The 22,175-nt window shown below is 39.8% G+C and overlaps 1 protein-coding gene across 1 annotated transcript in view; it reads left to right on the top strand.

The window, feature by feature from the left end:
- The window catches only part of LOC102112795 (sucrase-isomaltase, intestinal-like), a 59,229-nt gene extending 37,762 nt beyond the window's left edge, over positions 1 to 21,467 (top strand). Inside the window, exons 14-23 of the mRNA XM_088055385.1 lie at positions 273 to 441; positions 1,009 to 1,125; positions 3,751 to 3,899; positions 7,825 to 7,909; positions 10,108 to 10,164; positions 11,842 to 11,972; positions 12,770 to 12,858; positions 14,046 to 14,095; positions 18,412 to 18,570; positions 21,299 to 21,467. Coding sequence (XP_087911511.1) covers positions 273 to 441; positions 1,009 to 1,125; positions 3,751 to 3,899; positions 7,825 to 7,909; positions 10,108 to 10,164; positions 11,842 to 11,972; positions 12,770 to 12,858; positions 14,046 to 14,095; positions 18,412 to 18,570; positions 21,299 to 21,358 — 1,066 coding nt within the window. The 3' untranslated portion in view covers positions 21,359 to 21,467. The remainder of the gene's footprint in view (positions 1 to 272; positions 442 to 1,008; positions 1,126 to 3,750; positions 3,900 to 7,824; positions 7,910 to 10,107; positions 10,165 to 11,841; positions 11,973 to 12,769; positions 12,859 to 14,045; positions 14,096 to 18,411; positions 18,571 to 21,298) is intronic.
- The last annotated feature ends 708 nt before the right edge of the window (positions 21,468 to 22,175 follow it).

The following is a 22,175-nucleotide window of genomic DNA, read 5'->3' as shown; positions in this document are numbered from 1 at the left end:
AAATTATTATTTAGGAAGATTAAAATACCTGAGACAAATTGTTTAGTGAATCAAATAGATTTTTTTTTTTTTGTTTAGTTTTGGCCACTGTGTAAATCTTCCTTTTATTTGCAGTTTTGCAGCCACAATTTTCATGTGAGTAGGAATCACAGGAATAATTGTTTCATGAATAATACTCTCTCAGGTAAAATTGTGCCTGAACGCTCAGGTTGATTATAAGGTGTTTTGTTTACCACTCCTGTTTTTGAAGATCTTGTTGCATTTCTTTGCAGTGTTGTCCAGCAGGCAACTGGAAAGCGGGCGTTTGTCTTGAGTCGGTCCACGTTCGTGGGCAGCGGGAAGCACAGTGCTCACTGGCTCGGTGACAACTTCTCTCAGTGGAAGGACCTGCGCCGCTCAGTCATTGGAATCCTGGAATTCAACCTCTTTGGCATTCCCTATGTAAGTCTGCCGTCCTCTGGGCAGGTGCTGGCTTATACACAATATCACTTCAAATTAACTCAAATGTTTTCTGAAAGAAGCCACTTGAGGTGGCCAGCAGTAACAGCCTGCACAGCCTAAGGATCTGCAGATTAAAAGGCTAAATGTCAGTCTTGGCTGCTGAAGGGAAGCAGAAACAGCACTGCAAGATTCGGACTGACTTAATGCATGCCATCCAAATCCAATCTCTTTGTATTGTGTATTCTATGATTATGGCCCCTTCATATATTTCTGGGTTTGCAAGTTGGGGTGGAGAATTTGTAGATTTATTAAAATACAGTCGGATCTTCCACAGTGAACTTAGTGCTCTAGGAGACAGTACAACCTCAGTCATATACATACATACATACATATACATATACAATCTTATCAGTCAGATACAGAAAAATCTGTATCATTATAGAACATTCTTATAAAGTAATTAGAAACAGGGATGTCTTTCCAAAAATACTTTTATTAGCAAATTTCTGTAGTCTCTCATTTTTGGGCCTCAGACACAATCACAAACACAATTTTGTTTTTCCTTAGGTTGGTGCTGATATCTGTGGGTTTAACTACAACACTACCTATGAACTCTGCCTGCGCTGGATGCAGCTTGGCTCTTTCTATCCATTTTCCAGAAATCACAATGCAGAGGGAAACAGTGTAAGTAAACAAAGTTACATAAAGCTGTAGCCTATGATTATAATTATGTGGACAGTCATTTTTATTACTTTCTCCAAAATTAACCTGCCATTCTTGGGTAAACTGGAGCACTGGGTGAAAAGGAGTGCTGCACCAAGAGCAGGAACTATACAGTAAATTTTTCCCATCCATAATGTCAAGATAACATAGAAACACTGGTTTTCTCACACTGTAAAATTCATCTGTTTCATCTTTTACCTGCTGAAGTCCAGGTTTCATTTAAGAGCCAGTGAGTGTCAGTGTGTCTTCCTACTCCCTTGATTGCTAAACTTTTGTTTCAGTAATTCCATAATTATAGTATGTATTACAGGGAGGGGAGAGAGATCATTATACACCATCCTTGCTGTTTAAAAGCAAGTTACAAACATGTGAGAATTCCAAGGAGAGGCACCGATAGTGACATCATTATCAGCCAAGAGGCAACCAAGGCCAGAAAAGGCTAATGGGCCCATGAGATAAATGAAAAAGTGCAGCCTTAATCCAGATCCATGCTCTGGTTTCAAAATCATAAAAGTCCTTTAAAGACTTGTTGCAAAGAAAAAGAAGTTTGCAACAAGTCTTTAAAGTCATTTCTAGCTATGAAGGTTGAAGGTCTTGCAGTCTTTGTAATTATTCTGTGTTTATCTGCAACTGTGATGAAATGGTTCTGCTTGTTCAAGAAATGTTTGGGTTTTTTTCCTTCTGTAAACTGATTGGTGCAATGCTGGAGCTAAGGTTATTTGGTAATCTTCAGTTTCTTTGAAGTTGCATCATCAAAATGCTGCAACATTTACACTCCTAGGAAGACCTTTGCCTCTGCACCAAAGTATGATGGATTTTCAGCAATTGAGTAAATGCAAGAATAATAAACTACGATACTATCATTAAGAGGGTCAGGAATTAACCTGTAGATCCCTGAGGTATTTCTTTGTAGGAGAACAAACATTTGTGTGGTATTTCCTGTTGCTGTTGTGAAATATTTTCTATTTGCCTCTCCACTAAAGTTAGCATCTATATCTATATCTATATCTATATCTATATCTATATCTATATCTATATCTATATCTATATCTATATCTAATCTATATCTATATCTATATCGTTGCTTGACCCTTTGAGCATGCAAACAGAGTCTGACCTGGGTGAGTGGATATCAATCTCATATGTACAATTTAATAAACAAGAAGAGAGCAATGGGTCTATAATGGGTGGTGCAACTCAGATATATTTGGTTCCATTGGATTACTTAAATCCATTTGAAATATTGTGTTCACAGAAAGAAATGAACTGGCATTTTGGGTGACTCAGCATCACCTAAGAATTCTATCTGTTTCTTTGTGAATTTAAGCAGTGTTTGTACAGTGTCAAAACACTGGTAAAAATATAGTGCAATTTCTGAAATAATAGATGGATGCTCTGGAACTCAGAGCCAGCAGGGACTATTCTTAGTGAGTAATTCTGACGTAAACATACTAATGGTGAAATTTTACTTAATATTGAATTTAATTAATATTAGGTTAGTGTTAAAGTCTTAAATACCCACTTTGCCTAATTCATTGTATATTTCAAACAGTTTAATTAATATTTTTCTTGTCTGAAAAGCACTAGATAATATAAAAAGCATTGTTACTTCTGTTACTTTTGCATTTCATTATCCTTGGAATTCATCATATAGTCTTCAGCTTTAGTGAGAAAATTGAGTACCCTGGAAAGATTTCATGAAGGAGAAAGGGAGTCATGTGACTGTAAGCTGGCTGTTTAGCACTGGAGAGGTGGAGAGGAGGAATTAAAGGAGATGTAACTGTTCCCCATATCAGCACTGCCCTTGGCTGCATGCTCTGCCTGCCATCCCAGGGCAGAGTCAGGGTTGCACTGGAGTAAACCCAAAGGCAGCCAGTGAATACAGACTGCTCCAGCCTGCCCTCTTCATGGTGTGACCCAGTGCATGCCCTGCGCAGGAGAGCACTGAGGGGCACTGCTGATGTGTGGCTGTACTGTCAGTCAGGGCATCCTAAAATGGAGCACACAGGAGGAGAAATCAAATTTCTTGAATGGATGAAATGTTTTCTGTACCACACACAGTGACTTCGGTCACGCCTGTTGGCTTCAGCAGGGTTATGAGTTTACTCTTTCAAGTAGACTTGCCTTTATATTTGTGGCCAATGTAATTATACTTTTGACTTTGATCTGCAGATTATCAGTCTTCCCTCTTTCCTGCGTTTCATCTCCTTTGTCTGAGAGGGCATGCGTCTCCAAGATGAATTAATTTCTAGAGGCAGGCTATCTATTCCTGAGCACAGATATGGACCCGAGATTCCCTCTCCTCACAAGGTTAGAGGTGTTTGCAGAGGGCTCACATACATTATGGTGGGGCCTGATCTTTTTGAGCTCACTGGAATTTTTCAAGTTCAGAATTTTATACAAATTTTAGTTGGGAATAATGTATGTTGTTCTTAATATATCTTGCAGTTTGCAAATGAGTGCTTTTTCTTATGTAAACGCTCACTTCTGTAGCATCATGCCAGCCACAGCTCTCTTACATTGCACACAGCTTCTCTGCTGAGTTTGTTTCAATGCTCTGTACAAATCAAAGCTTTTCCTGAACAGGAACAAGACCCAGCCGTGTTTGGAGATGCTTTTGCCAAGATATCTCGTGCTACTCTTCGGATCAGATACTCCCTGCTGCCATACTTATACACCCTGTTCTACGAGTCTCACGTTCATGGAGGCACAGTGGTGCGGTCACTGATGCATGAGTGAGTTTGGAGTCCCTTTTTTATTGTAATTTGCTCAAAAAGTAGATGAGCTCTTATATATGTACTGGTTGATATCCTTAGGAGAACAGTCACAGTATTATTGCATGCTGTCTTTTAAAAGACCAGTTGAACAGTTAAATCAATCAAGTTATATGCACAAAGATAATATATACAGTAATTTCCATGAATATATAACCTATATTTGTTTCCAGTGGGGGAAAATAGACAAACTTACAAAAGAAGAATTATGAAAATTTTTAGTCTTAGGCAAATATATAGGTCTTTTTTATTTCAAAAATGAGAGTCACATACCTGTATTTTCTGTATTTGAATGAAATCAATGAAATCTATATTCTGATCCAGAATCCTAAAAGGTCTCATACAGAGAGTCCAATGATCCAAAGCATTTGGATTTATTTAGCACTTGCATCTGCATGCTATCTATGAAACCCACATCTGTGTCCACAAATTATACAGAGAAAACAGAGATAGAGATGTTTGAGTGTAGAAGCAGGTGCAAAACTGAGATTAATAAACACAGCCTGAAAAGCCTCTTTGAAAATTAAACTCAGATTATTGGAACAACTAATTTTTTTCTTTTTGGAAGAAACAGGAATCCAGCTGAGGTTTAGTTTCCCTGTCTTCATCTTTTAATTAGTTTTTTACCTGCTTTTGGTTAATTTTCTACTTCAGAATGCTTTATGCAAAGACTTGAGCGAAAGGAGTGCAAACAATACATATGAAAGCCTAATGCTCTGCCACAATTTCATTTCATTGGTGCAGGCTATGTCACAGACTGTTTAATGTTCTTTTTTTCCACTTTAGGTTAAAAACATTCTGGTTAAAGAGTAAGGCATTTTTTGCAAGTTAAACTGAGGTTGCACTGAAGTGCAGACTATTCGAATATGGAAAGGATATCCACAAAATCTGTTTTGCTTACTCAGCGTAATGGTTAACTGATAGATTTTAAAAGCACTGTTGTTCCTCTTTCTACTTGGCAATGTCATTTTACTAGAAAATATTATAGGTGCTCATAGCTTACAATTGGCTATATGCTATTTCATTTTAGGTCCATTTTTGCTTAATATTATTTGTGTTAATTTTGGAAATGCCCAAGTTAATTTTGGCATTAATATAGCTAATCTCTGCTAATACAGAATTACTTCAGTGTCATTAAAGCTTCCTTTCTGACCATTACCAGCATACCTGTATTCTATGCAGGCCATATACACACTGACAGATTTCCAAATCTGTTTGGATTGGAGTTGTAGAGCAGTCTCAGATGTACCAGCAGAGGCTTCTCCTGCATGAAACTGAGCTGAGAGGTTCACTATAGACACTGATGGGAGCTTAGTCAGCAGGACCAGAGTGGGATTACTAGGAAATAAACCCTCTCAAATGCATGTAAGTAGGGTAGGCATCAGGAGATCAGCACAAACTGTTGACTTCCCCAGTGTCCCTACTGGCATCCTAGTCCCATCATTTGCTAATGTTGCCATAGCTAGATCCTAAAATGGCTTAGAAGTGTTTCTTACTACTACTAGTTAATTCTGGTTACTATTATTCATTGCTATTACTTAATGTGTTTTTCTTACTATTTCTAATTAATATTAAGTGGTTTAGTAGTGGGTCTGCCCAAGTAGAGGAAATGCTAACAAATGCTAACAGGAGGAGAAATGTGGGGGTTTGAGAAAGAGAACTTAAACAGAATTTTCAGTGTATGGATGATGGAAGTTTACATCAACCTTGCCTCTTACTTGTAAAAAATATGAAGGAAAACCAAAAAACACCTGCATTAGTTTTTCAGGTGAAGTTCTTATGGGTTCAGAGTCTTCACCCTGAGAACAACTGTACCCAGGCAGGGAGTCTCCAAGCAATAGCTATTTCATGTGAACATTTCATTCCATTTTGAACATTTAGGGGCTCATTTCAAGTAACAAAAAAGAACAACATCCCAGTGGATTCTTTTAAGCATGTTTGATGCCTTGGAGGCTTTCACTCTGTAAAGCAGAGACGTCAATATCTCAGGTGTCCAAAAAAGACTGTGAGCTGGTAATCCATTAGTGGAAGGGAAAGTTGTGTTTAACGGCTAACCAAGGGGAGAATATGACAGAAAAGAGGCCAGCAGCTAACCAGAGGAAGCAGTAGATGGAATTAAAGACCTTTCATAGGTGACAGCATGCTTTAATGGCTTATATTTTCAAAACAGGAAAGTTCTTTTGTTTGCTGAATTTGTGCTAGTGGTTGCTATAATTGCAAGAGAAAATTGTGCTGAGTTAAAGGGTGAGAAGCTTGTTTCCATGTGCAAATACGATTGATTCTTCTTTTTTCATAATTTCTTGATCAACTTTTTGTCCTGCAATCTGCCACAACAAAATATATTTTGTTACTACTACAATTTTATTACAGTGAAATTGAAAATATAGAGAACCTATTGAGATGACAAGAAAAACTCATGTTTTGCATGTCAAAAACTTTAGGACAACATAATTCATCAAAAACCATAATCTGCTTTAAACATTTACAAAGTATTATGTCAAAATGCACTAATGGCCAAGGTTAAGGTATCCAAAAGAGCTACTGTTCTGGACAGAAAAAGAAACTCTGAGCAAATTGAGGTTTCTTCCAAGCAGAGACCAAGGCATGCATGCTTCAAAAACATTTTTTCTTAAATTTAAAACTTACTCCAATAAGTTTACAATATTTTAGAAATCTGAGATGTCTTTTTATTGCCAAGTTATCTTTACTACCAGCTGGGTGCAGTGTGTGCCTTTGCCCTGAGCAGGCAGGGTGTCAGAACAGGGCACTGACACTGAGCCACTCGGCTCCAGCCACTGTTCAACAGACACCTTGCTGTAGACAGGGGCAGCTGCAAAGTCCATGAAACAGACACAGAAAAGGAATTTTTAAAAAGCCATTTATATGTCCTTAGAGAATACTATGTAAATAGGCAATAGCCAGTGTGAATTTGTCAAAAAGCCATGAAAACCAGACCAGTTGCCATCTCTGACAAGGCAGCAGGGCTGTTGAAGGGACAAAGGGGCAGAGGAGTAGCAGAAGTCAGGAGGTACAAGGTACCTTGATTTTTGGAGGATTTGAGACACGGATGTCTTTACACTTGTGATGTTATTATAAGAATTAGGACCCATTAATTATTTCCTCAGGAAGAGACTTACATAAGATGGAAAACCTATTTCAATTCTCAAGGATTTTATGCTGGATGAAAGGAGGTTCCTGAGTTGGGAAGGATCTCTTCCTTGCCAGGTGCTATTCAATATTTTCAGTACCTGATGCATGGTGGAAGAGACATCTCTTCCCAAGAGAAGGCAGATCGTGCCAGGCAAACAGGACTGAGCATTCTGGAGAGCATGATCAGAATCCAAACCAATTTTAGTGCATTGAATAAAATGGACTGAATTCCACAGGTTTTTCATCTGTTCAGGAGAGGCAGCTAAAAAGTACATTATGTATGAGTATTGCTCTGTGTTTGTCTTGCAAACAATTTCAAATGTAAATCTGTGAAAGGTGTGGGAGGCCAAATCCAAGGATTTTCACAAATGCTTTAGATCCTAGAGCACAATGTTATTCCTCTGTGTTCCCTCTCCTGGGCCTGGTCCCTATCCTGCTCATTGGCTCCCACAATGAAGTCTCAGCCCACTGAACAGAAGTGAGTTGTTTTCCCACTGTTACTGTTCTGAAATCAACTTCAGCATTTTGTGAGTGTTCTGGTCTGCTCTGGATGGAAGGTACTACTGAAATATCTGAATCTGTCCAGCTTTTGGCATTCCCTCAATCAGGAAAAATATTTGGGTGTCTTGAAGGATACTTTGAAGAAGCAGATCTCTTGTCACAGTGAGTAATATAAAAATATTTGGCAAATTATAAAAACTTTGAATTAACATTGTGTGTTTCACTTTCAAAATAGATTTACCTCTGATCAGGAGACTCATGGAATAGATACTGCCTTCCTTTGGGGACCGGCCTTTATGATTGCTCCTGTTCTTGAAGAGGCAAGTATTGTAATTAAAAATGCCATCATACTGGAATAAAAGAAACAAGTGGTCCTTAGGGCATTGGATGACATTCAGAGCATGTTTGCTCATATCCATCCTTTTCTACTCTCCACTGTCAAAGCTTGCAGAACACATTTCTGAGCAGCACAGAAAGTAAAGAGTTTCTCAGTACTTGAAGTGGGAGGATGAAAGTGAGGGCACAGCCTTTTCCTTTTACTCCAAGTGAGGAATGGATGTGAAGAGGCTGCCCCTCACGTGCTCCTGTTATTGTGCTGGCAGCAGTCTCCAAGGACACACACAGAGCAGTAATTGTCGAGCTAGGAAGAAACATACAGATATGAAAGCAAACTGGTTTCCGTATTACTGCTCACCCACAGTGTTTTGGAACTACAGCATTTCAAGGGCTGTGGTAGGAGTTCCCCAGCATCACAGGCAAAGGCAGTCATTATGGAAACAATAATGATAATGTAAGCTGCTAACAGGGCAGGTTTTAAAAAGCAGCATTTTCCTCTGCTGTGCTGGAGTCATGGCTCTCACTGCTTGGCTAAAGCAAGGGTGTGTTTCTCTCCTTGCCCACCACTGACTAGTGGCAGCACAAGAAAGATATGTCTGAGCAGATCTAAGTATTTGCATATGATGTATCCTGGTGCTGTTTGCAGTCAGCATGCTGCCAGAATATCTGATATATTTCTAGATGTTACTGGTGATCAAACATATAAACAGGACACTGTTACCTTGGTTTTTAACCAACACTTTTGTCTCTGTGAATTTAATACAAATTAAATTCTAAAACCATTCTGACCCCACTGAGGCATTTCATTCATCAGTCCTTTATCTTCAGACTCCCACAGGTTTCTAATAGCTGATGAGTAGAAAGATGATTTCACAGGGTCTCAGACCAGCAAAATGATGAAGGATTGGAAAAAAACCTTCCCATGAAGAGGGAGTGATAAGCTAGGGGAGGCTTCCTGCAAAGAACTGAATAAAAGGGGACATTTTAAGGATATATAAAATGATAGGGGGTCTAGATAAGGAGTTCCTGATGTTTTTTGAGGAACTTCAGCACAAAAGGAAGGCTGCATGCCTGTGGCCTGATGAGGGAAGCAGAACTTTGAAGGCAGCACATTGTTGGGTCTTGCAGTGTGGCAGCTGGCAGGGCAGGGACAGAGGTGAGCTGTAAGCCCCTCACTGTGGCAGTGCGGGCCAGCAGTGACTATCTCAAACTGCAGCTTGGCTTCTGCTTGTGTAGAGAAGATGAGTCAGGGGTGACTTGACCTTCACTCCTTGAGTCCTAGTTGGTCAAAGCCTCATTCAACCTGGCCCTGAAATCATCACAACTCAGAGACTCTAGTCTCTACTTTTCTGTAGACCAGAATGTCCAGTGTTTTCATAATACTGCAGAGAAAAGATGTAGAGGGGAGCACCTCAGGATTTCTGGGGTAGTCCTTGGGGCTAATCCATAATTTTGCAAAGGGGCAGGCATCTACACTGAGAGTAAAAATTAATCTATTTGTGAGAATAAGCAACTTGTGACAAAAATGGAAGTATGTTTTGATCCCAACTGTTCCTGGAGTTATTAATACAAAGTGCCTTTAGCCTGATTTCAACCCTGCAGAGATCTGAAACAACACATGCTGCAAAATGAAGTACAGTAATTGTGCAATTAGCAAAACATTTACTATTTATTATTACTTATCTGCACCTTTAAATTGTTTACAAAAAGAGAAGGATCTGTATCCTCTGTGTGCTAGAGCTCATTCTCTGCCTGTTTCTGGGACAGGAATGGTATGAGGGACACTGAGCAGTGGTGTCCTCCCAGTTCAGGTGTGAAGCCCTGTCTTGGAAAGGCTTCCATTGCCCTCACTAGGGCTGCTCAGATGTTGGAGGGAGTGCACCTAGGCCAGTTACATTTGCAAGACATAGAGCTGTGTACTAGAATAAAATAATCATGTAACATTGACTCATCCCAAGCTACGGCAGTAAAACCACTCCAAATAGGATAGGCTTGTCTGTTTAGTATTATAGATTAGCCAGCACTAGTCCACTGCTATGACAATAACTCAGCTATAATATCTAAAATTTGATGTTATTAGAATATTCAGCATACATCTCTCCATGCACAAATATAATAAAGCTAATGTAATATCAGAAATGCAGAAAGAAAAAATACTTTAATCTCTTTATAACAATTACAGGGAGCAAGATCTGTGACTGTATACTTCCCTGAAGCACAGTGGTTCGACTACTATACCGTATGTATTTTTAAGATTAATTTTCTTACTTTTTTTAAAAAATAATTTTAAATGGTACAATTCCAGCAAAATAACTTTTAGCAATCTTCAGCAGTATTTTTACCTCAGCATCTGTATTTAAGAAAACTAATGGAAAAAAGTCTACATCAGGCTAGCTGGGAGAGTAAATGACACAGCTTTCAGTAACATTTTATTTTCTATTTTTGCCATATAAAGCTCTAAGATGCAGTGAACAGAATTTTCAAGAGCTGCCTAGACATGCGTGAAAATGCCAGGGTATCTTTCTTTGTCCCCCACTTCTGATTCTTGTTCTGATACACATAAATCAGTTCCACGCACAGAGACAGGCAGAAACCTAAGCCACACTCCTAAGAACATGCCACAAACCCTCCTGTGCATGTAGTTGTGCACATGCATCACTTTTGACAGAAGGCATATTGGGAGTGCGAGGTGAGGCACCCCTCTGGAAGGCACACCTCTCAGGAGCTGCTGAGCAACCTGCTCTGTGGGACGTGCCGGGACCTTCTCTTCAGTGCCCGAGGCTTGACCCTTACAGCACCATCCCCAGGCCTGCATTTCCAAAAGTGCTCTGCTGCAATCTGCAGGCTAAGTCCAGTGTTGGCTTCAATTGGAGCAGTTAAACTGATGCTAAGAGCTTTCAAAAATGTGAGCCCAGGATTATCAGGCTGTTGTTAACTCTCCTGGGTGTCCCTGGCAGAAGAACAAGCAGAATAGAACTGCTCTCAGAGGGAATGCAGGCTTAATTTTAATGAAGTGTGGTCATTTTCAGCATTTGGCTGATGTCCTCAGATGGATGTTCATCCAGCCCTTTCCTTTTTCTCTTTTCATAAGACTGTGTTGCTGCAAAGTCCAGCACTTAATTCAACTCTCCTTGTGGTCCCTCTGAGTCCCCTTGCTGGGTTGGGCACAGGGACAGTGGCCTGTGTCCCTTGCCCTGCCTAGGTGCCAGCCCCTGGCATTGTTCACCACTGTTTGGCACTTACTTGTTATACATATGATGATTATCCAAACCAAAGTTGGGTACTTGCCATAAATCATAATTATCATTTACAGAGGGCAAGAACAAAGCCTTCCTGTTACTTACTGTGTACATAAGTCTTGCCTACAGCTGGTTTTGAGGCATTAAACCAGAAAAGGATGATGCAGAGAACTTAACGCTGGTTGTCTACACACACACAAATTTCACTCACTGAATGCTGTAATTACTTTTTGAAAGGGGAAGAATTGTTCTTAGAAGAGAAGAAAATCTACAGTTTACATTCTCAAATGACTCTGAATCACTTACCTTAAACTGAATTGTGACAAGCTCCATATGTATAAAATGAGGAAGCAAAAGTTTCTTTTTCTTTTTGTTCAGTGTCTTGACGAGTGTTCTTTTTTTTTACAGCATACAGAATAATGACACCATTTTTAAAGACCATTTGCTATCTTTCAGTCATGATGCTTTTATCTCAGGCATATGCATAACTGCAGGGGCTAGATCCTCTTTCATGTTAAAAAGGAAACTAGAATAATAACTCCTGAAATCCGTATTTTAGTTTGTTTTCTTCACTGTTGTAACTGAAATGAAAAATTACCGCTTGCTCTCTTTTTCAGTAGTCTATATGTATAGTGCCTGCATTGGCATTTTTTTAACTGCATTAATTTTTGTTGTAGGGTCTTAAAGTGCCAAGTGCCTGGAAGAAGAACTATGCCACTGTGTCTGCCCCACTGAACAAGATCCCCCTGTACATCCGTGGAGGGTACATTCTGCCACAACAGGCACCAGCCACAACCACTACTGAGAGGTAACGTCACCTGTGCTTGTCACCAAGCTGCCACGGTGCGGGTCAGACCCACAGACAGTCAAAAAAGTAATCAAAAGGAAGTACAGAAGAGAGATAATCTGCAGCTCCCAGCTGCCAGCCCAAGTGATAAGTTCAGTATTTTTATACCACTGTTCATTCCACTTCATTAGGAGAAATCACCTCGGAGATGACCCACGTCACTGTTAGCACAGCTGACGCCTACTCCTGGCTCTGTGATTATGCTCAGAAAAGCTTTTGCACCTCTTATTGCCACACTGACCAGCTGTCAGTCATTCAGAGTAGATGTATGCAAGAGGAAATGCAAAATTCTTCTTGGGTGAATTTATCCAATGTCATAAACAAGGTGGAAAAGCACAAATTTTTATTTAGGAAAAATACTTCCCCATGCCAATGGATAATATACTGGTCTCAAGTCTGAGCCATGCTCAGAAGCTAATTTGAGTAGGAGAGAGGGGACAACACTGTGCAGGAGCCATACTAAGGTAGTACTGGTTACCAGTTGACTCCCAGACCATCCATTTATTGTACATCAAGGCCACAAAATAAGGGGGAGCTTGTTCACATGAGCATTCAAAATGTAGGAAAACTAGTCTTAAGTGGGACACGGCAAGGCAGAGATTTTGCCATCACTTTGAGAGTCCTTTTGGTAAACACTGTTCTTCTGTCATGACCTTTTTGTAACCTTAAAATGGGAGTTGTGTTCAGAAGTTTTTGTTAAGTTACTTGGACAGCGTCCACAGGTTTGTAGTGACACTTCTCGATGTGTTTGTCAACAGCCGCCTGAACCCATTTGGACTCATTATTGCCCTGGATGAGCAAGGACAAGCTTCTGGATCTCTCTTTTGGGATGATGGTGATTCCATTGGTAAGCCTGGTCCCCTGCTGTGAAGCAGTACCTGCATACAGGGCCCTCCTCAGGCCACCTTTTTGGCAGCATAATGGCACTGGCTTCTGCTAGAAACAGCTGGAGAACTGACCCCAGAATGAATGGTAGAACGGGCAGGAAAGCTGAACGTGAGTCAGCAGTGGAGGCAGCCAGGAGGGTCACCCATGTCCTGGGGGCATCAGGCACAGCAATGCCAGCTGGGCAAGGGAGAGGATTGTCCCGTGCTTCTCTGCACTGGGGTGGCCTCACCTCAGGTGCTGGAGGCAGTTTTGGGCACCTTAGTATAACAATATGGTATAACAATATGGTATAACAATATGGTATAACAATATGGTATAACAATATGGTATAACAATATGGTATAACTATATGGTATAACTATATGGTATAACTATGTAGTATAACTATGTAGTATAACTATGTAGTATAACTATGTAGTATAACCATATAGTATAACTGTATAGTACAGCTATAAGAGAGCATCTAAAGGAGGGTGATTGTGAAGGACCTTGAGGAGAAGCCATATGAGGAGTGGCTGAGGTCACTTGGCCTGTTCAGCCTGAAGGACACTGAGGGGGGACCTCACTGCAGTTACAACTTCCTCATGAGGGGAAGGGGAGGGGCAGGCACTGATCTCTTCTCCCTGGTGACCAGTGACAGGAGATGAGGGTGTGGCCTGAAACTGTTAGGGGAGGTTTATGTTGGATATTAGAAAAAGGTTCTTCACCCAGAGGGTGGTTGGGCACTGGAAGAGGTTCCCCAGAGAGGCAGTCACAGTACCAACCTGACAGAGTTCTAGAGTGTTTGGGCAATGCATTCAGGCAAATGGTGTAACTCTTGGTCAGGAGTTCGACTTGATGATCCTTGAGGGTCCTTTCTAAGTCATCTTATTCGGTGATTCTGTGAAGATGAAAAGCTGGTTGCTGTTGAAGTCAGCAACTTCAATGATGATATGAGAAACATGTGACACTGGGAGCAGCTGATCTGCTAGAGAGGGCCGTCTCTCACACTGTGTTCTCCTGAGATCAATCCAAGACTAGAGAAGAGATTAAATAGGCCACAAATCATCTTAGCCTGACCTTAGCCGCTTGCTACAATAATGTGAACTGCTTATGGAGTTTGCTGCCTGTTTTGATATCAATCCTCCTTGCTTTATGTTTTGACAGATACTATTGAAAAAGAGAACTACTTCTTGGCTAAATACACATTCAGCAAAGTAAGTGGCAACATACAAGATACCTGCTTACATATAGGTGGCTGTATTTTAGTGCAGCCATTGTAAGGTGCTGGTGTCTAACTTTTCTCTGGAAAACTTTTTATCTTCTAGATCAGTCTATAAACCAGGTAAGCTAACTGCAGCTAACTACAAAATAGTCCAGCTATGATCCTGCTGTTTTGTGTTTGCTTCATTGAGTATCATAGTGAGATGTCATTAATGTCCCTGCTGCAATATGAATCTGAAAAAAAACCCGCTTTTTTGACTTTTTTTTCCTTAGTTGCAGCTTCTGGGGACAAGGGACGTTTGTCTTGTGTTCCTCCTAGTGAGCACTTCCCATCTGACGGGTGGAAGAAAGCTGGATTCCTTTCTTCAGGATATTTCAGCAATCTTTTAGCTTTGATCACTTGATGTTTTTGTTTTCTGGCACAGAGAATTATGTAGTCTCAATTTTTTAGCTTGCATTTCCTTGTCTGACAGCGCAGACACTGCTCCCATGCTGGGTGTCCTGTGGAGAGATCCAGCACGCTACTGGCAACCCACTGTGCTGATCAGATGCTCTGTGCAGCACAGAAACAGATAAGCTCGGGGTCAGTGCACTGATGCCTTTCACACAGTGCTCAGTTCTGTGCAGACATGTCCTGAGAAAGACCTATAGAAAAGCCCAATCGTCAAGGCTTCAGTCGAGTAAAATACTATAAATTATATCTAGCATAAGCTCATAAAGTACATGACGGTAAGTTGTGGGAGTTATTGTAAAAAAACCTTACCCTCCTTCAATAACCTATCTCTATACATTTCATTTCATCTGCAATTCTAGCATTTGGTAAGAAATAGGATATTGTATATAGACTATGGCATGGTTTGGTTCCCAGCCCTCTGAATATGGGCCAGCATGTGCCCAAGTGGCCAAGAAGGCCAAGGGCATTCTGGCTTGTATCAGAAATATACAGGACCAGGGCAATGACTGTACCTCTGTACTTGCCACTGGTGAGGCCACACCTCAGATCCTGTGTTCAGAGAAGGGCAATGAAGCTGGTAGAGGCTCTGGAGCACAAGTCATATGAAGAGCAGCTGAGGGAGCTGGGGTTGTTTGGCCTGGAGAAATGGAGGCTCAAGGAGACCTTACTGCTATCCATGACTGCCTGAAAGGAGGGTGAGCCAGGTGGGGGTCAGTCTCTTCTTCCAAGTAACGAGTGACAGGACCAGAGGCCTCAGGTTACACCAGGATATTAGGATATTGATATTAGGAAAGATTTCTTCACTGAAAGGATTGTCAAGCCCTTGAACAGGCTGCTCAGAGAAGTGATGAAGACACCATCCCTGGAGTTATTTACAAGATGTGTAGATGTTACCCTTAGGGATATGGTTTAGTGGTGGACTTGGTAGTGCTGGGTTAATACTTGAATTTGATAATCTTAAAGGTATTTTCCAGCCAAAATGATTATGTGATTTTCATGCCATGTATTCCTAAAAGCCCCAAATTGATTTACCTAAAATAGTCAAAACAATGAAATTGTATTAACTCTTATTGTGGTATTGCTCTTAGAATATCTGTCTTCCGGGAGGAAGAGCAATCCAGGGTAAGCCAATGGGCTTTATTATGTAGCAGGGTATATTCATGAGATATTTTCCTGGAACTAATACCATATGGTAGACTTTAAATTTAATTTCAACTTACGTTGTTCTTGATTTAGTGAGAAAAAAAAATTCCTTCTTCTTCTTCAAAAAGGGTATTTCAACAGCAAAAAGGAAGAAAAATCACTTTGGTTTTCTATAGTCTGAGTATAGTAATTTATTGCAGGAAAGCTACAGAAAACTATCCAGTTTTATATTAAATTTTGAACTGTGCAAATTAGATTGTTGCTTCTCTGGCACTTCCATTTCTTGTTGCTCATATTTGACTTCTGCCTGCAAATTCATGATTGAAATCCCTATCTGCATTCCAATAATATTTAATGTCAAGTTTTTATTATGTGTTTATGAAGAAAACAGTCCATCTCAAATAGAAAATTTGAGGTATGAGAAGGTATGAAGGTCTTATATTTGTTGCACATTTCTATATTCTTAAAAAAATGTGGAAGACTAATTTAATCACACCTACTTTTAGGAGAACATACAAGTTTTTTTCCCTGAGAGATTTGCTGGTAAGATCTGACATTACAGCATTTGCTCTGAACCCAGCAACCCAGGGTGTTGCAAAAGTAATAGCTACAGGATTAGACCCTTTATTTATATTTTCATTTAAGCAACTCAGAAATGTAAATAAGAATTCAAGGCTGGGGCAGGCACTTAAGAGAATGATTCAAGCTCCTGCTCTGTGGTGCTGTCTCACTGCAGCTGGCATTTTAATTCCCTTGGTGTGTCCCTTCCAACATGCATAGTGATTAAGTGACCTAAGTCAAAGTGCCCCCTTACATGAAGCCCACCAGGCTAGAAAAATACTTGACCCATGTGTATAAGATCTGCTGTGCTTCAGGGATGAGCAGGGAGGTCCTGATCCCCAGGGGTGGCAGACAAGGCAGGTGTGCTCAGCCTGTACCAGGTGGGCCCACACTATACTAAAGGAATGGTGATGGAAGGGTTGTCCAATAAAATGGGAGCTTCTGAAAGGATACATTAGGCACTAAGTGACTGGACAGCCTGAAAGAAAGTTTCACCTAAAACTGGTCTAATATTCAGGGTGAAAATGTAGGGGGGAAAAAAGGTTAAGTTGATAGGATCAGAGCTACATGATAAGAAGAAAACTCATGACCCATTTTGCTCAGAGTACAGAAACGCTGGCTCCTGGCATCAGATCAAGGACTTCATGTTGCTTTGCACTTACGGAGTTTTGAGTGATATCCGTAAGTCCCTCAAACAAGAAGTCAGGATGTTCCTGGGCAATGGCTCTAACCATTAGATCCCTGGAGAGGAGAGGGTCACATCCACTCAGACCATCCCATTGCCCTGTGCAGGACAGGGAGCTGAACTCCATGACCTTTATGAGTCCTTTCCAAGTTAGCATATTCCATGATTCTGTTTCCCCAAGACCTCCAGTTCTAGACCTTGGTCAGGGAAAATGGTGTCTACTGAAGGGTCCTGTCTTGGGCCTCTGAGCATGAGAGCTGAGTTCAACATTACATTGTGCTTCCTGGGTCTGTGTGGCCACCTGAGCCGGCTCTCCTGCTGAGCCACACCTGAGACAGCAGTAACGCACCATAAGGAGGTGCTCTCTCTAAACTGAGTCTCCCTCTGTGCTGGAGCTCTGTCAGAGGGGATAAGACACCACATGTAATAGGTACCTTAAAAAATTCTCTGGACACTTTTGCAAGCTTCTCTCTGTTCGCTAAATAATAGCCAATATTCCTTATTTAGTCAATTTAAATAAGTGCTGGGGCTTAGCACTTATTTTTAGTGTGGATTCCTGGAATAAGCAGCCTAAGCACAGGCCTGAGTTACACAAACTGTGATCTAGCTCCTACTCCCCTCCTACAATGCACTACTGAAATAACATAAGCTAATTTATGCAAAAGGTTCCATCATGGGTTTTTCCTTGGCATATTTTTAAAAAGTCATGATTGCATAGCAATCTATCATTTCCTGAGCAGTGTAATTCATTTTTATTTCCTCAACAACTTTGATCACATAACAAATGTGATGATTCCTCTACATTGCATGTATGGGAAATTACTGTCACTGGTGATCCAAATGAATTAGTTTAATGACTTTGTATGTCCTCTTGGTACAACCCTAAATATGGGCTGTATAGTAAATAAAAAGTACAACAAACAAAGCTCTGTGGATACAATGTTCCTTTAGTGTCCTTAAAGCTGGGGCATACATAACAGGGATTTCTGGCAGGAGATGTGGTACATAAAATAGGGACAAAACATCTAGCAGCTGATGTTTGTGGAAGATACTAGTGTTTTAAAGCAGTTAGTTTTGGATGTTAATTAAATCTGTCTTAAGGTCACTAATTGAATCTCTGTATCTGGATTTGGCTTTGCATATGCCAGTGTACTCTGTAATGGGTACAAGAACAAAATTTACATTGATTAAAAGTAGAAAAAACATGTCTTCTTGGACATGTTTTTCTATTCACAATCTAATGAATGCTGTAAATGCTATTTACTTTCTTAGTTTATAATCATACATGAAAGCTTTTTAATGTGCAAATTAATGTCACTGTTGTTTTTTTCCTTTATGACTTCAATGTCTACATTGGAAGACATTCTGTATGTTCATTGACAAGGATGAAATCTTGTAACAGTGTGCAGGAAGTCTCCTCTAAAGAGCTGTCATGGTCCTAAAGTTTTCTCTGTGGCGTTTTTCAGGGAAGCCTGAAGACAGAAATAGTAAAAAATGGATACCGTGGAGCTGACGCTCTGAAGTACAACAAAATTACCATTCTTGGCCTGAAACTGAGACCTCAAGCTGTGTCTCTGAATGGAAGATCCATCCGTGGAGATGCTGTGTCTTATGAGATGAGTGGGGTAAGACCTGAACTGAGAGCTTAAGAAATAACTTGGGGAAAGGAGGGTGAAGAACAGTGAAGAGAGTTAAGTCAGTGAAAGACGAGAACAGTTTCTCATCCACACCCCTTTACATTTTCAAGTATAACAAGAAACCAATTCTTGATCCAACAGTCTGACATTTGTGAGAGAAAAAAAAAAAGAACAAAAGCAAGAGCTCTTTTAGGAAACTTTAGTCTTTGCTATTGCATATGCATTCTCTTCTACTTAATGCCTGCCACTTACACAAATTTTTGAACTAATGAAATACTGGAAAGAAGATACAGGTCCATGGGCTGAGAGCACAGTTAGCCATTTTATGGGCATTCTTATCACTCTGATAAAATGAGAAAACTTGTCGACATCTTTTATCTGCTGCTGAAGTGTTGTGGATTTCTTCTCATGATTACTTGGTGTCCAAAAATTATTCCAGTGTCATTGGCTCTAAGGAGCATCTCCCTATCTTCCAAAGAAGTATTAAAATTTCAGCGTCTTAAAGTGCCAAGCCTCAGAACAAAACGCATGACTTGCTTGTGTAGTGCTCCTCTGGCACCAGCAGGGGGACATTCCAGAGGGGATGGACTGAAAACCCCTAATGAGTATAGGAGTATAGACAAAAAGAGCAAAACTTTTTGTTTCCTTTCCTCTGGCTACTTGTCCCATATCTGTCACCAGCCACCAAGGTGAAGTGGTCATTCACACTCTGTATGAGATGTGTCAGCACCAGTCTCCATCTAGGGAACTCCTGGTGTTAACACTGCAAAATGCCACTAAATCATCCTGCATCCTGAAACATAACTGAGACAACGAGTAGTAGATGTCACATCTTATGTTACCCTACCCATCTGGCTTAGTGATTAAGTTTCATTTGTAAACAAGAGTGATCCCCATTATAAATAGCTGGTACTACCATTTATTTTATTGAAGGGATCAGTAAAGGAAGAAAATTGTTGAGAGTAAATTTCTGCCTTGGAGAATTGTGAAAAAATCTCACTTTCAGAGACAATGTCATAAATAAATGTAATCAGTATTGCCTCAAGGGAAGAAATTGTTTAACAACCTTTAAGCAAACTGAAAGCAACATAAATGTGGCAGGGTAAAGAAAACATTCCATTGAGATGTGCTTGAAGGTACCATTTACAGAAATACGGAAGTTAACTGCAGACTAACAGCCTCACATATAAAGATGATTTAAAAATATTAATAAGCTGGTCTCAAAAGTATAATATAAAATTTAATTTAAGAGCAAAAGATTATCTTGGTGACTTATGATCTACTTCAAATGCTGGAGGAAAAAACCCACCAAGCTGATGTTGTAGGGATCCAAAACTGCAAAAAAGTTAAATTTTCTATACCAGATAAATATATGCCTCTCACAATTCTAAGAGATTCAGTCAAACCTCTCCCACCATCCCTGTACAGATGTTACAATGTCACTACCTATATTCCTCTCATGTTTGACCCTCTAATAATAAATAAATAAATAAAAGGGCACTAGCAGCAGCTTGGGTTTAGATCTTGAAAACTTATTCATGTAATTAATAAAATAAAATGCAAAGGGCAAATTTGCTCCTTTCTTACAGGCTTAGTGAGATTGTATTTTGTATAATAGTTTTATAAGCAGAGACCCCACTGTTTAAAGGGCTATAGTAGAAAGTAACTTCTACCATATTGGTTTTGCTTTACAGAAAGCAAATTTACCTACTAGCAGTGCTTAAGGGCTTATTGAGCCATATTTATTTGTATATAAATAGAAATAAGTTGCTTAGTAATAAGCCACTTCTTTCTCTCTGATTCATGCAGCGCTACCCTGATCTGACATTTGCAATATCACAGAATCTTCCTATTATTAGGAGTCTGTTATATTTTTTTTTCCTCTGGAGTGTCATGCCTTAAGGAACTGTACAGTGACTGCAGCAGGGATGTTGGAAGGGTACTTCTGTTGGCCAGGCTTGTGCTGACAATGAGCATAGGGAAGGTTCTTTTAATCATACTTGCATCCTCTGCTGGGAAGCACAGAGGTTCCCAGCATCCATAGCTCCCAATGTCCGTGCAGTACTGCAGTCTGGAGTAACCTCTCTGGCTGCCTGGCAATTTTCAGGTTAGTGTTTGGATGGGTTTGCAGTACTTTCATCTGGATTTTTCCTTGTATTTGAAGAAAAGGCAAATTATTCAAGAAGTGGAATTCTAGCTCACTAAGAAGTGGTAGAGAATTCTTTCTGGTGAAAGATGAAAATATTAGATACTTCGAAGAAGTGATCTAAGTAAGCACAGACTGTTAGAGTAATGTTGACATGAATTTGTGGGCTGGCAAGGAGGTGTGAATGGATATTGTACATTTTAAGAGATTAATACTTCTGAAACTTAAAGTTAAAACTGGTGAAGTAATGAAAATGGAAATGACGTTAGTAGCACAAAATACGTAAAATTTAACATTGAACAGGGAGAGAGCAGGACAGATACTGTATTTAGAATTTAATTCATGTCATTAATTAATTTTAAACCATTCCTGAATTTCTGAAAGGGATGTTGAATTGGATAGAGCAGTAGGAAGATGCATACTGCCATCAAGTTAGTCTCACCTACCAGATATGTTAAAGAAATCATGAAGTTCTAAACTTCAGTTTCACTTCTTAATATCTGTTTTGAACTATTTTGGGTTCTTTTTTACATTAACATAATTTATTATTTTGTGTCTTTTTTTCCACAGAAACTGGTTTTGCAGATTTCTGTTCCACTTACTCAGGAGCTCAACATTAAGTTTTACTAGAATGGTCAGAGCACACTGACTTAATTTGGCATCCTTGGTCCTCAGATACTGATCTCACTTTGATTTTAATATTAAAAAAAACCCATTAAAACATTGTGTATGAACCTGACGACTGATGACTGATCTTTTCTTACGCAGTATTTGTAACTCAGTATTCCTCAAATAAAATTTTCAATAGTAGTTAATAAGTATTAACATAAACTGATGTGTGTTCAAAATAGCATAGAAGAAATAATTCTGAAAGTTCTGTCTCACCACAGATGGAGATGATACTTGGAAATGTTCTGTGGGACCATATTCTACACAGCATACACTGTTTGGGTTTTTTTCAAAGCTGTGGTAGGGAAAAAAAAGGAACAACCAATTTCCATAGCCCAATACATAACCTGCCATTAATATAATAATCAATACATATAATATATAATCTAATAAATATTAATATAATATTATATGAAGTATTATATAATCATATCTAAAAAATCAGCCCATTGTCCCAGAATGCAAAATCTACATCTGTAGTGATCTCTTACTTTTGTCTCCATCCTGAAATGTGATTGCAGCCTCGGCATGCAATCAAATTTCTCAAAGTGAGCTGGGTCTTGTGGCAGAACCGTAAGACTTGGGTCTTTCCAGTCTGCTGGTTGCAGTAAGGTCTGATGTGAGATATGTTTGCTTTGCACAGCACAGAGAAAACAACTTGCATGTCAGCTTTTTTGTGGGAAGATTCTGGAGAAAATAAGATGCTACAAAAAGGTGTAGCTGAAGATGGTGAGAAAGGGCTGAGGAAGAGCAGAATATGGGCAGTGGGGTGAAGGAG

The sequence above is a fragment of the Pseudopodoces humilis genome, chromosome 5 (assembly GCF_049639895.1).
Source record: "Pseudopodoces humilis isolate 2021_Gansu_Grassland_sample_001 chromosome 5, ASM4963989v1, whole genome shotgun sequence".
NCBI lineage: Eukaryota > Metazoa > Chordata > Aves > Passeriformes > Paridae > Pseudopodoces > Pseudopodoces humilis.
Note: the sequence above shows the minus strand (reverse complement) of the source record. Positions and strands in the feature narration are given on the sequence as shown.